Below are 16,450 nucleotides of genomic sequence, written 5' to 3'. Positions count from 1 at the left end.
GCGCCATCTTGAAAAAAAACGATAAACTTTGGACCTCTGTATCTCTGAAACCTTCCAATGGGAAAATTTTTTTTGCTTGATACATTTTACTAAGCTCCCTATAGGGAATACGTGTGATTTTTCATGACGTCATAGGTGAAGCAGTATGCCAGTGAAAGTTCATCAAGTAGAACGCTGCATGGGAAAAATCTGAAATTTGAGCATCATATACACAGAAATTCATCGTAGAAAAAAATTATTGTGACGTCATCGGTGACATAGTTTGGCAGCCATCTTGTTTTGAAAATTTTTTTTTTAAAAATCTCCAGAACGGCTGAACAGATTGAGGCGAAACTTTCCACATATATTCCACATGACGTCCTTTTTCAAGTTTGTTAATTTCTTCTTGATAGGTCACATGGTTTGGTGGCCATCTTGAATTTACTCGAAAACCTTCAAACATCTCCAGAACGCCTTGTCCGATCAAGGGGAAACTTCACAAGTATATTTTGGACGTGTATGCGATATAAGTTTGTTAATTAATAATTGATAGGTCACATGGTTTGGCAGCCATGTTGGACATAAGACAAATATTAAATAATGTTTTCTCTGGAACTCCTTAAGCTATCAAAGCGAAAATTTGCAACTGCCATCGTCCATCAGATCTGCATACATGGTAAAAATTTATTACCTCAGAAGTCACATGGTTTGGCGGCCATCTTGGATAGAAAAACAGACCTTATCAGATTTACACAAAACTTCACACACTTGTTACCGTCCACGATAGGAAGCAGAATTTAAATTTATGATGTCATAGGTCACATGGTTCGTCAGCCATCTTGGATAGAAAATGAATAAATTTGAAAAATCTTCTTCTCCAGAACGGCTGGACAGATAGAGGCGAAACTTTACACATATATTCGCAATGAGGTCCTTTTTCAAGTTTGTTAATTTCTTATTTTTCGGTCACATGGTTTGGTGGCCATCTTGAATTTAAAACATCTCCAGAACAGCTGGTCATATCAAAGGGAAACTTCACATACGTATTGCTCAGGAGTAGTGAATATAAGTTTGTTAATTTGTTATTGATAGGTCACAAGGTTTGGCAGCCATGTTGGATTTAAGAAAATATTAAATAATGTTTTCTCTGGAACTGTTAACCTATCGAAGCGAAAATTTGCAATCATCTACCATCGTGTATGCACGCGAGGTAACAATTATGTCACACGTCACATGGTTTGGTGGCCATCTTGGATTGAGGGATAAATATTAATTAATGTTTACTCTGGAACCACTGCTTCTATATATGCGAAACTTCAAAATTATAATTTAGCCGACATGTGAAACGTGGGTTTAAAATTTCAACCTGATCAGCCACACGGTTTGGCAGCCAGAATTATTTAATTATTTAAATCTGAGAACTTTTAGATTTGTTTTTTTCCAGAAGGCTCACTTGGCTCCACCTGAATGCATTTAAGGGTACAGAAATAGCAAATCAATTGATACTGACAATGCCCCCAGGAAAAAGGGCTAACTGCATTCGTAATAACTAGATTGAACACTTTGTGCGATCCGGTTCACAACTCGCCTGTTCCGCGCCGTCTCGAAGCAGGGCTGTGTTTTTATCACTCTTAAATAATGTTTTCTCTGGAACCGCTTATCCTATCGAAGGGAAACTTTGCGGCTGTCATCTGCAGAAAGTCTCACGTTGTATCAAAGGCGAACGTCTGGGTACCCGGTCATCACTGCCAGCAGTTATAAAGTGGCAGTTCCAGTCAATTACTATATTTGTTTCTATGGAACACGATCTGTTTTATTGAATTCACATGTTTTTTTTTGCCATTTAAATATACTTTATGTTTATTCGCACCAAAGTGTCGATCGTTACTCCTGACAGCCAAATAAAAATTTTTTTTTTAAATGGTGAAAGCATTTCAGTAAAACAAACTACTGCCCGAAAAGAAAAGCAATGCTTGGCAAGCAAGTGACGCGCAAGTTTATAGGCGAGAGGACTGAGCCCAGAACACAGCCCCCTTTTTCCCCCAAAGGCGCGTGGTCTTATTTTACACGGATTTGGGTTATGTGGGGGTTCCAGGAATGTAACCCTCGTGTGACACGAGTGATTACTGTATTTATCATTCTTCTGTTAGTTTGATTTACCATGTGTGAAGTAGTGTTTCTCTTTTTCCCCCCTCTCCACCAGATTGTTAATAAACCCCGTTAACGAGAACCTGTTTCGTGGCCATTGGGAGGGGAGGGGGAGGAGTTGGACGCGGAAGTCCGAGTAAGTATCATTAATTGGGAAAATAATCCCAAAGCAGGGATGTTTGGGAACAGCACATTTAAGGTGCCATTTAAAAACAAACCGCCGGCAAAGCTCCGCTCAGCTCATCACTGTCAGCAGGTTGGACTGCGGCCACACGGTTCTTAAACCACCGACCTGCACGCAAATTACGGGTGGACATGGTGACCTCTCATCCTCCACTCACCTAGTGGTCCGTTGGTGGTGGTTAGAATCCCGCGACCGTAACACTGTCAAGAGCGGGATACTTACCCGAGGTCCAGTGACAGATCCCCCCTCAAATTCAAATAAAAACAAATTGGGTTTTTATTAAATTCATTCTAAATTGAAATGTAAAAAAAAATATATAAAAAAATTTTCGACAAAAAAAAAACACTAAGATTAACTCCAATTCTTCCAGAGAGGAGGCAGCTTCAAATTCACATTAAAAAAAAAATATTGAGTGAATAAGAGAGAATTGAATTGGTCATAAAACTCAAATTACGCATAATGGATTTAGATTTCTTTGGAGGACTTTTATGTAAATGGTGTACCCTCCTCCCTTCTCTCGTCCCAACGAGATTAGGGATGAATTGGGGAACGAGTGTTGAGAAGAGTAGAGTGGTGGATGTGATTGGAGTGTGTGACCCAAATTTAGAGCGATTGTGATCGAGTTACATGGTGTGAATGTAAAAGAAAAGGAAGAAGCACACGCCCCTGTGAAGATTAATCCCCGTCGTAGAGATCGTGGGGATTCAGTTGTTTTGGGAAATGGATGCCATTCCAGTGTTGGCGCTGAAAGAAGTAAGGAAATAAATATATGGGTGTGAGAGTATAAAGGGCCGAGGGTGTGGTCCGAGTACGAGCCAGAGCGAAAGAGAAACTGTCTTTTGCAACCTGTGAAGGTGGCGGGGTTTCTGGTAACCCTCGACTCAGATTTTGCAACTGGACCGGACCGGACATCAGCACACGTGGCCGAAAATAAGTTGTGACTGTTCTTGCACATTACGCTTTCTACTCTTTGTAGAAAGACTCTGGTCTTTCTGGTCTCTGATATGACTGGTCATATCTCTCATCCTGCACATCGGCAGGCAGTAGCGCATTCCATCTCTGCAGAACTTGATAGAATCATGAGCTGGTCAAATACTTGGAGGTCTTTCAATCCTGACAAAGCTTACACTCTCATTGTCTCTCTGAAAGGACCATCTGGTGAACTCTCCTATCTACTTTCTTAACGATCCTCAAGAAGTTCAGTCACTCAAACGTTTGGGCCTCACTATCAACCATGATCATTCTTGGGTAAACCACACTTCTACGTTGGCCTCCAAATCCACTCAGCAAACTTCGTTGTGCAAAGTCTATCCTTGGCACACCTGAACTCTTATCCACAGCTTGGAGTACTGTTCTCCCCTCTGGGCTCGTGCCCCTGACTCACACCTTGTTTAGCTTGATGCCATGAAAACCAAGGCCCTCAAGATCAAATCTCTAAGGATGAAGCAGTGACGATGGGTCCATCACTTCAACATTACAGACAGCTCGGTGGTCTTTGTCTTCAACCATCTCCTTTCTGTTCTTGCACCCTCTGCTCTTTCCATGCTCTGTCCTCTCCTCCCCCACCAGGTTCTCAGGTGCCAGAGCAGGAGAGCTAGGCAAGCAATCTTGAGTCAGGGCCACACTGCCCAGCCAGCTGAAATGTGCCAGAGAACAGATTGGATCGCTCTTTCACTGCAATGACATGTTGGTGTGTTACCCATCGCTTGACAATTAGTAAACCCATTTAGTTTAAAAGGATTACCGCAGTGGATTTTTGGCTGGGAAAATCGCCCTACGATAGAGCCAAATTATCTTCAAAACCCAACGTGCGTGCTGAACTCTGGTGCATTGGCAACTGAATTGGCACCTTACCCATGTTGTACCACGGGCGTCGGGGGTATGGAGAACGCACAGTCCAGTGAACAATGGGCGTCCTGGGAGTTAACCTCCGGTGTTCTCAGGTTACCCGTTCGGAGACGAGGTCAGCTGCAATATATATATACATACATACATATAGATAGATATATATGCATCATGCTGTACGAATGAGCTCCATGTCTCGTGTACAGGGTGAAAATGTCTGCAGCTATGGTGTTTTTCCCTCGCTCTCTCTGCAGTTTTTTGAACCATAACCAGTAAGGCTTGAATCACACCGAGATGCCATCTGGTGATCGCAGTAAAGCACACATTCTCCACCATTGATAACATGTAGAATGTATAATGCAATTGTTGGACTGGTCCGGCGTTCATTCTAAAGGCCTTGAGGCACGAGAAATGTGCATAACACCTGACTAAGTTTCACCATGATGGAACTGCTTCGTGCAATCATTATTCAGCACAAGCAACTCGTGCACCCTCGGGTTTTTAGAGGTGACAAAAGGCATTATGAGAAAATGTGTAACAGTCTTTCCAAGACACCAGTGTGTGGATCATCCACAACACACCGACTACATTCTTTAACAATCCATTAAAATGTCACGTCTGTCAGAAAAACAGAGGAATCAAATCATTGGACACCTTCAAGCAGAGTCTTCCATGAGCCATGTTGTAAGGCTCTTTAACCTGAAGAGAAGAACTGTTTATGACCTCAGAAGATGTGATCAAGTCACTGGACCAACAAGTGGACGTCCCAAGATGACTACCGCTCACGATCATTCGAAGCAATTGGTTTAAAACAGCCCAGAGTACTGCAAACACTCCCTGGATCTCAATGCAACGATTGCTGCTGGAGGTGGACATACCTGGTATCGAAGATTGTTCCTTCGACATTGGATCCCCATGAGAAAACATTTCCCACAATGCAGCAATGCATGATTAGGTCACAATGAACTGGACATGTGATCATTTAGCATTCATCTCTGTCAAAGGTTTGCACATTAAATGTTCCATGAATAAATCCCATCAACAACAATCACGTGTTCAGTTTTTTTTCTTCTTCTTATATATGGCAGAGAATATACATCTATATTAGCAGCGACCCACGGAACATCCCGACATTGTAAAATGTAACTTCAAGTCCTCACCTCTCTCTCCCCCCACAACTCCACCAAACCCCTAAGTCCTCACCCTCCACTTCCAGACCCCCAAGTCCTACCCCCCCCCGTCTCAACCTCCAAACTGTATCCTATATCCCCCCCCCCCAACTGCTAAAAAAAAAGTTAATTTGTCCAACTCGAACATATTTGATATTTTGAGCCTCTCCAGGAGGTGTGTGTTTAATATGATGGTTCGGTGATTGCGGATCGCATTCCAAGAAAGCCGAGAGGTACACACAATCGCTCCAAGCTGTCTAGCCTGGGTTTGAATCCTGTCCGGACGGTGGTCATCTCTGGATGGTGGTTATGTTCAGACGGACCCTCCCCTCACAATGCCTTACCTTGCCCTCACCTCAAAGTATCTGGACAGTGGCTATGCCCGGATGGTGGTCATCTCCACATGGCGATCATCTCCAGATCCTACCCTCACGCTGCCTTGACCTGCCCCCTCCACCCCTCACTCTAAGCTCCCTCCTCTCCTTCTTACTCTCCTCCCCAACACCCCCCAATATTCCCATCAGCGAAGTGACGGGTTGTATTTGCTAGTGCACAATATACTTTGACATCAACTAAGAGTGTAAGAGTCCATCCTTTTCCTTCAAAACCATTGCAATTCTTCTTCGGATGCTGTCACTTTATATATGTATAATTTTGTTATGCTTTATATATGTACATACAGCAATTGGTAAACATATTTTTAGCTTATCTGGAATTGGAATTCCAAATAAGGTATTGTCATCATGCACCGTCCGTCTCCCATTCTGACTTCTCCGGCTGAAATGTGGCAGCAACATTCCGCTACTGACTGGTAACGGGAATTGCAAAGCTCGTTCCGGTCATGTGAATTTAAGTAGGTCAAAATGGCTGACTTAGTAAATTCCTTGAAAAATATTCTTCTCCAGACCCACCAGTCAGAATGCTACCAAATTTGAATTACAACATTAGGAGAAGGCTCAGAGAAGCTACAGGTTCAGTGGTCCTTTTTTTAAATATATATTTTAAATTGTAAAACACATGTTTAAAAACAATGTTGTAATGGGCTTTGAGGGGCGCCATTCCATGTGTTGAAGGACTCCTGTTTCCTCTTTCTTTTGCAAATAAGTTTTAATTATTCCAGCTGAGTGGTTTGAAGTTTGGACAAATAAGTATTGCACTACAAGGGATAGCATGGCAAACTAAAATTTGTTTGTACCTTCCGACAATCAGTACACCATCAATTTTCCAAAAACCACTCAAGGACCACCCCTTCCCCTCCCGCTCACCCAAACTTGAACTGAAGATCCTCAACAATCAGTTATCGACTTCAAGGAGAGTTCTTCAAAAGTTCCAGTTTTTTTTGTCGTCTCACATACTGCCTTCAATTCGATCCAAATAACAAACTTTGACTCTTCTGTCCATAGCACCTCTGACCATTGTTTTGTGGTCCAATTTCTGTGTTCTTGTGCACATTTCTAAAATGAGGTTTTCTTCCTGCATCACATCCTTCAAGTCCCGACTTCAAAAGTGACTGTTGTACACCATTAATGGATGGACGAAACCTCAGCCTTCTGCTCGTTCTGTTGTCAATACGGGACTTTCAAAATGACTTGATCTGCCCCACAATGCTCGGGCACGCATACGCAGAAACCCTGAGAAACATCGATCTTCAGGGCATGTGAACTTCTTTTGCATGTGCGCGATTAAAGAATGTCACCCAAAATGGCTCACAGAGCTTCTGACGGAAGCTGAAAATACTTGGAAAAGTACTTGATAGAAAAGGTGGGGTGTGCATCTGCACAATAAGAGAGTTGTAGGGAGTCATCGTATCTGGTTTGCGTGCTTTTGGACACTGATGGGAAGGACAAAACGTACCTTGTGACTGCACAGGGTAAGTTGAAAAACAACCTCAGGTACAGTATTTTGTTTGTTTGGTTCTGGGGACACAAGAGAAATGGACAAGAATTTTGCATCTATTGCTAAATGGAGAAGCTTGTATGTGTATGTGTACATCTACAGCATGTCCACCACCACTCAATTCCAGTAACAGGATGGTAGGAACTCGACACATCTCATCCACAGGTATTTCTCGTATTTCCCCAGAGTACGATTTGCATCCAGGAACACAACAATTACGATTAACCATTTCGAAATTGACACTTTCGTTTAGATGTCAATCATGCTGTTAAAAAGGCAATTTCACTTTTCGATTGTGCGCTGGTCACGGCAGGTTAAAAGAGCCCCGTCTTGCAAAAGAGTCGCTGAAAATGTGCACAGCACATGCAGCGAAACGCTGAAGCATTCATCCACCATTTTGAAAGTCCCGTATTTAACGCCTCGCTTCTATTCCTTAAGGTTACAATCTTCAAGTATTGCTCATCCTTCTTACAGATTATTCGGTCTGCTAAAGATGGGTTTTTCCAATTATAGATGTTTCTCTGAACTTGTTGATTGTATAGATATCACATCTTGACAATCGAGTAATGCGAGTTATTCCACTCAAAAGGTTTTCTTTCCTTATGCAGAATCAACAAGAACAAGAGCAATCAGAACTTGCAGAACCTCACCATGACTTGTTTTGTGTGGTTGATGCAACCCCGCTTTGATTGGTCGCCTCACGCTGACCCATGACGTGGTTTTTTTTTTGTTACTACTATTCAATTTAATTCAGAATTGGATTAAAAGAAATGAAATTCAAATCAAAATAAAGACCAAATAGGTACAGTCCTGCATTGGAGTAATTAGAAGAACCCAAACAAGGAAAAAAAAATATATACATCAAAGATGAAGTCATCAGGAGGAACCTGGATGCGATTTACATTTCAGCTGCTACTCCTCTACCCTCAAACCCATCTGGGCACAGCCAAGTGAGCCTTATTCAAAAAAAAATAAAAATATATATATATACATCAAAAATAACTCATATCCAAAAATTAAATAATTCTGGCAGCCAGACCATATGTCCAATAAAGTTGAAATTTGGAACATGTATTTCCCTTCACTACTAGGTCATAAATATGAAGTTTCATGTCGATCGATTAAGCAGTTCCATAGAAAACATTATTTAATATTTTTCTTCAATCCAATATGGCTGCCAAACCATGTGACCTATCAATTATTCCTCAGCCAAACTGTACACCCAAGGCTTGGAGAACATTTGTGTGAAGTTTCTCCTCGATCTGTCCAGCCGTTCTGGAGAAGATTTTTTAATCGGTTTCACAGTAAATCCAATTTGGCTACCAAACCATGTGACCTATGTCATACATGTGAACCTTTTGTCCCTCATGGATAACAATGATAATCCACCGAGATTTTACCCATTTTGTTTTAAGCTACCAGTTAATCCTGATAGATTGGTATTCTGTGGGATGAAACGTTGGCTTTTAGGTCTATGTATGTGCAGCCCATCACCCTCTCACCCGTCTGTCTGTTTGTTTGTCTGTGTGCAGGATATCTTAAAAAGTTGTGGACGGATCCGGATGAAATTTTGTGGACAGGTTGGGTGTGTGACAAGGACGAACTGGCTAGATTTGGTGAAGATCCGGATCCAAGAATTTTTAAAGTGATTCTTCACCATTGAGAGATAGGGCCAAAAACGATAGAGCACGATATCTCAAAAATGTATTGGGCCAGATGTGTTCTCATGGATCAGGCATTACAGGGCAGAGGTAAGCGCTCTACCGAGAGTGTCCTGGTTTGAATTGTGATCACAAGTTTTTGATGATTCTGATCAAAGTGAATTACAGATTGCTCACCCAAACTCGGCTGTATCAACAAATCAATGTTGTTTTAATAGTCGAAGAAAACACTTGTGGAGGCTTTGAGCATATTGTTGATGACCATACCATACATATATTCAACTCCTGAAAGTGTCTTCTCAGACTTCACCAGGTGTGTTACCTCATATAGGCACGTTTAAAAACATGAAACGGAGCCCTCCCAGATCTCAAATAGATATACATACAGTACCAGTCAAAAGTTTGGACACACCGACTCATTCAAGGGTTTTTCTTTATTTTTACTATTTTCTACATTGTAGAATAATTGTGAAGACATCAAAACTATGAAATAACACAAATGGAATTATGTGGGAACCAAAAAAAAAAGTGTGAAACAAATCAAAATATATTTTATATTTTAGATTCTTCAAAGTCACCACCCTTTGCCTTGACGACAGCTTTGCACACTCTTGGCATTCTCTCAACCAGCTTCATGAGGTAGTCACCTGGAATGCTTTTCCAACAGCCTTGAAGGAGTTCCCACATATGCTGAGCACTTGTTGGCTGCCTTTCCTTCACTCTGCGGTCCATCTCATCCCAATTGGGTATAGGTCGGGTCATTGTGGAGGCCAGGTCATCTAATGCAGAACTCCATCACTCTCCTTCTTGGTCAAATAGCCCTTACACAGCCTGGAGGTGTGTTTTGGGTCATTGTCCTGTTGAAAAACAAATGATGGTCCCACTAAGCGTAAACTAGATGGGATGGCACATCGCTGCAGAATGCTGTGGTAGCCATGCTGGTTAAGTGTGCCTTGAATTCTAAATAAATCGCCAACAGTGTCACCAGCAAAGCACCCCCACACCATCACACATCCTCCTCCATGCTTCACGGTGGGAACCAAACATGCAGAGATCATCCGTTCACCTTCTCTGCGTCTCACAAAGACATGGCGGTTGGAACCAAAAATCTCAAATTTGGACTCATCAGACCAAATGACAGATTTTCACCGGTCTAATGTCCTTTGCTCGTGTTTCTTGGCCCAAGCAAGTCTCTTCTTTTTATTGGTCTCCTTCAGTCGTGGTTTCTTTGCAGCAATTCGACCATGAAGGCCTGATTCACGCAGTCTCCTCTGAACAGTTTATGTCGAGATGTGTCTGTTACTTGAACTCTGTCAAGCATTTACTTGGGCTGCAATCTGCGGTGCAGTTAATTGGTGATTTCTGAGGCTGGTAACTCGAACAAACTTATCCTCTGCAGTAGAAGTAACTCTGGGTCTTCCTTTCCTGTGGCGGTCCTCATGAGAGCCAGATTCATCATCGCACTTGATGGTTTTTGTGACTCTACTTGAAACTTTCAAAGTTCTTGGAAATTTTCTGCATTGACTGACTTTCATGTCTTAGAGTAATGATGGACTGTCATTTCTCTTTGCTTAGTAGAGTTGTTTTTGCCATAATATGGATGACTACAGTACAGACAAAATAATGGCCTTTCACCAAATAGGGCTATTTACTGTATACTAACCGGACCTTGTCACAACACAACTGATTGGCTCAAACACATGAAGAAGGAAAGAAAGAAATTCCACAAATTAACTTTTAACAAGGCACACCTGTTAATGGAAAAGCATTCCAGCTGACTACCTCATGAAGCTGGTTGAGAGAATGCCAAGAGTGTGCAAAGCTGTCATCAAGACAAAGGGTGGTGACTTTGAAGAATCTAAAATATATTTTGATTTGTTGAACACTTTTGGTTCCCACATAATTCCATTAGTGTTACTTCAGAGTTTTGATGTATTCACTATTATTCTACAATGTAGAAAATAGTAAAAATAAAGAAAAATCCTTGAATGAGTCGGTGCGTCCAAACTTTGGACTGTGTGTGTGTGTGTGTGTGTGTGTGTGTGTGTGTGTGTGTGTGTGTGTGTGTGTGTGTGTGTGTGTGTGTGTGTGTGTGTGTGTGTGTGTGTGTGTGTGTGTGTGTGTCATTGAATGCTATCTCCACAAGTGGGTGGGTTTCAGGAGGTGGAACTGAGACCAACCAGGTGTCAAAGTTTGTCCGTGTGCTTGTGCATCAAATTGTGGGGTTTTTAAAAAAAAAAAATACTTTCCCAAAGTATAGTATGGGATTTAAGTTGGTGGAAAGTTGTACACAAAAATGAATGGATAAACAAACAAACAAATAAAGCAGACAGTGTTGTGAATATTTTATCTCCAATTCAACCTTGTTTTGACTTTTTATTTTTTCCCCTGTAATTTACAACATTCTGTTTATTTTCATCTCAGATTCAGTTTTCCATTTCAGGTCACCAGTTCCGGAAATGACCAAAATTACCGTGGTACATAAAAAAGGAGGGGGGTGGGCGAAGGGAACTCGGCAGGATTTTTTGGAGTCGCTTTGGTTATTGGATAATTTGGCCATATTTTAGACATGCCGACGATCGGTGTGCAATCACCTCTAAAATGGCATTAAGACAGTCACATGACCCACGAAGCAACTGCTTTGGTGTTGTACACATCCTCAATCAACTCACTTAATAATGGTGGAGGCTGCAGATGCGATGCGGCGCGGCACAGCACTTTTTGTTTTCGGTTAAAAATTTGAGCTTGGTTTGCCTTCAAGATGGGAAAGGATCCTTTTACATGTTAGAGCAATTTTGAACAATAGTACATTTCAACCTGGATCTACAACTGTACTTTATTTATTTTTCAAATTCAATTCCCAGTAATAAACAAAAACAGAATGAGGATGTCAAAAACTACAAAAATGGTCGCTTAAAGAAAAGAAAAAAAAAACATTTCATGAAAGAAGCATGAAGGCGGGAAATAAAAGGCTTTTTTCAATCAGACAACCTGCCCTCAGAATTTGAAGAGAGAAAAAAATATCCATTGAATGCTCGTATGAGATTTGATGGACACTTTAAGAGAATGTCTGATATCAGAACTTGATTGCAAGGGGAGCAATAAGGTGAAAGTGCAAGAACAATTGAAAGAAGTTTCTTGCACAAGTCCATCTTAACTCAGAGGATTGGCAGCAAACTTAAAACCGGTTGAGGTACCAACTCCATTTGGATACTTAAAACACCAATACAACATAAAAACAAACATTTCTCAAAAACAATTCCAGCATGGGCTGACGTCCAAGTATCAGATCTATCTCTTTCGGATTATGTGGAATCTAAAGCCCAAATCAACATCGACCGACACCATGCAGATCCTCGTATTTTCACCAATGACCACCCTCTCCCACAGCATCCCCCATCCTGCAGTTTGGCAGGCAGCAAAAACATCCCTCTCTGCAGACCTTGATGGAATCAGGACGTGGGCCAATAATTGGAAGTCTTTCAATCCTGGCAGATCTCACTCAGTCGTTCTCTCTGAATGGACTGTCTGTCAAACATTCCCATCTATTTTCTTGACAAACTGTTTGAAGTTGTCCCTCAAATATTTTGGGCATCACCATCAGCCATGTTCTGACTTGGGAAACCCACAACTCAGAGTTGGGCTCCAAAGTCAGCCACCGACTAAGCTTTCTCCGTCGTGCAAAATCTTTCCTGACAAATCAACTCCAAACAACCTGGAAAGACTTCATCCACAGCCACAGCTCAGGGCTAATGGCCATAATCTCGCACCTTTCACACCCCAATGCCAGAGAAATCAAGACGCTCAAATTAAATGGAATTGCCAGCAAAGTAGCTCAATCTCGAAGCATGCAACTCTCGCATCGCAGACAAGTTGGAAGTTGGTGGCGCCTTTCTTCCACTACATCCTTTCTGGTCTTGCACTGCCTACTCCCTGCCCCCCCCTCCCCCAAGCATTTGCTTGGATTGAACTCCCAAAGTCCAGGTTCACTCCTCACCTCTGCTCATTCTTCCCGCCCCTTTTTTGCTTGTGGGACCAGCTTCCTCAGTCTGTTCAACCACATTCTTCCCTCCAGAAAAAGATTCTTCCCTCTTCCCAACAATCCTCCACAAAACCCACCCCTCCTCTCAAGGTGGTAGTTTTTCCCCAGTTAACTCAACCTCCCCCCTTTCTGATTATTGCTCCATTGCAGTCATATGCAGCTTCCCCTTCCTTTATCACTCTTCTTGATGTGATGAAGCTTATCCCCCCCCCCTTTGTCCGACTTCCCTCCCTTTACTCATTCTGCCTCCAAATGGCCTTGCTGTTAATATGGAGCTCCGTGGAGTGCGGTCCCCCACTCTGAGCTGGTGCTCCCGACTCTCGCCTTGATCGTCTTGAGGGAATAAAAAAACAACGCCTTTGACAACATTGACATCTCAAGGCAGGAGGCGGACTGTCACTCTCCCACCAGTGGGAAGTTGGTGGGCTCTATTTTATACAAGCTTTCATCTTGCCTTGCTCTTCATGCCCTTTCCTGCCTCTGCCCTTCAAAAGTAACCACAGGTCAAACGCATTCCTCCAGAAACCCTCATCTGCTCACCCTCCAAAACACCAGGCTGGTTGCCCACTTGCATTCATTGGTCCCCTTATTCTCCAGATTGTGGAATTGTCACCCTGTGTCCGCTGTGTCATCTTCCTCACTTCAATCATTCAAGTACGCTGGCCATCACAATCTCATGTGCTCAATCATGCACATCCACATCCTCTTCAACACATAATTCTTTCCCATTCCTCTCCTCTGTTATTCTCACTTTCTTCCTTGTATATGTCCAAAGCCCTCTTCCTCCCCTCCATATCCTTTGGTCGTTTGTGAACCTGCTGCTCTTTGTTAGAGGATTTTGTTTTTATACAAGGGTTGAGGTTGCTGGAGGAGCCAAACAACACAGTCAAGGCACAAGGTCTGTTGTGCTCACATCGCAGACAAGCAGGTGGCACGTTTTATTTATTTATTTATTTTTTTCCCACCACCTAGCTCTTTCTGCCCTCTCAACTCTCCGACCATTCCAAGCAACTCGCGTTTTCAAGGAATCCCACCTTGGTTAAACTCCCAAATTCCAGGCTCACTGCACCTCATCCTGTCATGCCTTTCTCCTCCCATTTGTGGAGCTGCCTTCCAGAGTACACGATTGCACTTTTCCCTCAATGGATTAGAGCAAGAAGTGCACCATCCCACATCATACCCCACCCCTGACCATGAGCTTTTTGGCCCAAATAAAACATATGCAACATAATTGCCTTTGCAGGTCATTGCGTTTTCTCCCCGTTTGTCCATTCCCTCACTTGTCAAACTGTCCCCACTGTCAGTACATTGCCAATTTACCCCACATCCTCGCTTTCCCACGAGCTGAGATTTTGCGTCAAAAAAAAGAAAAGAAAAAGTAAATAAAAAAAATAATTAAAAGGCTCCGCTTTGTGTTCAGCACGTCAGTTATAAAAATGTTCAAACAAACTCAATTATCTACACAATTACGCCAGGCCTGATCAACAATCTTCAACATACCACCATAGTCTCCGTAATTGCCGTAGTTCCCGTAGCCGTAGTACGAGTAGTCATATGGAGTACTAGCATATCCCCCATAGCTGCCGTAGCCTCCTCCATAGTTGCCGTAGCCACCGTAACCCTGGTTATAGTAACCAGAATTCCAACCTTGTGGTGTAGCTGTAACAGAATAACAATGTACGTGTATTGTGAGCGGAGATCAAGATAAATAAATAAAAGGCCAAACATGCAACATATTGGAGAGGGAAAGGAGGAGTGATGTAACAAGGAGATGAACACATGCATCTGAAAACCACAAGAAAAAGGCCAACGAGAACCACTTACTTTCACCACCTCCAACATTTCCACTACTTCCTCTGCCTCTTCCTCGACCCCCTCCTCTTCCCCATGTCTGGTTTTGATAGACTTCTTTGGGCTGGGCAAGTTTTATCTCACACTGCAAGCACGTGCAAACAAACATGGTACTGTCAAACACAAAGTGCGTACAAGGGTGAAGATAAAAAGCAAATGTTTCAGAGTCCTGCAGCCTGTCAGAGACTGATGTTCACCACCTCAAGTTAAAAGCGGACATCTTTTCTAAAGTGAAAAAAAACATCTTGGAATGACTGCCAAAAAAAAACCACGTGATGGACCGTTTATGCGACCCAGGAGCAAGCAGAGGGATGCACACTTGCCTCTGAGCTGTTTAGACTCGGTTTGAATGCTGACCCAGCCGTAAACTGTAATTCTGGTGTTTTGCAAGCAAGGAGATTTATCAATGTGTCCGCCGTCCCTCGGATGGACATCATCCTGGGAATCCCGTCTACTCGCATTCGTTGGTGGACGTTAAAGATCCCACGGCGTCCTTCGCAAAAGACGAGACGAGCTATTCTGAACAAATAACAAATTCCCCTTCCAAACTACAGGTACATCAGCTGCACCAGCAGAAAATTATGCTACCCATAGGCCTGTGCGACAAGACGACTAACCTGGACAACAATTAAGATAAGTTCGCATCAATCTTCACACCACGACGTCTTAAAAAAAAAAAAAAAAATTATAAAATAAAAAAATTAAAAGAGGAAGTTTTAAATCAGACAAAAGGACGATTGAACCGACTATTTATTATAAATCTCAGCTGGAATTGGCAGTTCGTTCCATGGAGGCAAAGCACGAAGCTTGTCCTCATCTCAGACAGATCAGCGGCCTTTATTTATTTATTTATTTATTTAAAACCACCTCTGCTCTGCTTTCATCAGCCGGCTGACCTTCCGCAGATCCTAAAGGATCCACATATTCTTGTTGGAATCCACTTCTGTTTAAACCACCAAAATTCCACGCTTACTGCAACACTTTCACTCATTTATGTCCACCACCACCACCACCGAAGAAGTTAAATCTCCACAAACACCCAGCCGTCATTTATTTCGGTCTTCGGGGTCCTTTGACCATCGTGAACACTCAGTCGTGCTTAGCCTTTAAAAGCCCACTCAAATTGTGCTTATAAAGAGGGACACACAAATACTTAGATCCTATCACGGAAACCTATCACGGACACAGAGACAGATGACCTGAAAACGTGCCTCCTGCAACTTCATCGGTGGAGGCATAAAAAAAATAAAACAACAATAGTAGTTGTCAAAGTAGAGACCATTTGATGCAGTTTTGGAAAAGATTACCACATCAGTGACAAGTCAGTCACCACTATTTGGAGCAGCCCCGCGTCACGACGCTTCAGCTCCGTGACAAAGCACGTACCTTGCTGCCGGCTATCTCATGAAATTTCCTCTCCATGGCCCTCCTCACAGACGCCTCATCCTGGAAGGTGACGAAGCAAAAACCGCGGCGCTTGGTCGACTTTGTATCCACCGGCAGTTCGATCGCCTCCACCTACAAAAAAAAACAATAATAAATAATCACAACACTGCAATCATGACAAACTTCGACTTTCAATTTGATATTACCTGTGAAGCGCTGGCAAGGGTAACTTCATTTGCTGGATCTTTATCTTGCAAGCACACATGGCTGATGGTAGCATTATCACAAT

The 16,450-nt window shown here is 42.5% G+C and overlaps 1 protein-coding gene across 4 annotated transcripts in view; it reads right to left on the bottom strand.

The window, feature by feature from the left end:
- The window catches only part of LOC147019250 (heterogeneous nuclear ribonucleoprotein A/B-like), a 51,861-nt gene that overhangs the window by 20,316 nt on the left and 15,095 nt on the right, over window positions 1–16,450 (bottom strand). For 3 of the 4 annotated variants that reach the window (XR_015062705.1, XR_015062704.1, XM_085899587.1), the window contains exons 4-6: window positions 16,162–16,293; window positions 14,749–14,860; window positions 14,425–14,583 (exon numbers count right to left, since the gene is read on the bottom strand). Coding sequence is in view for 2 of the 4 variants with exons in the window: in XM_085899587.1 (XP_085755713.1) it covers window positions 14,425–14,583; window positions 14,749–14,860; window positions 16,162–16,293 (403 nt within the window). In the remaining 2 variants the exon portion in view is untranslated. Of the gene's footprint in view, window positions 1–9,465; window positions 9,740–14,424; window positions 14,584–14,748; window positions 14,861–16,161; window positions 16,294–16,450 lie in introns of those variants that run through there. The other variant, XM_085899588.1, reaches the window with a different exon arrangement.

Source organism: Eptatretus burgeri, chromosome 10 (genome assembly GCF_056783735.1).
Source record: "Eptatretus burgeri isolate ZD-2024b chromosome 10, Ebu_testis_v1, whole genome shotgun sequence".
Lineage (NCBI taxonomy): Eukaryota > Metazoa > Chordata > Myxini > Myxiniformes > Myxinidae > Eptatretus > Eptatretus burgeri.
This window is presented reverse-complemented; position numbering and strand designations above follow the sequence as displayed.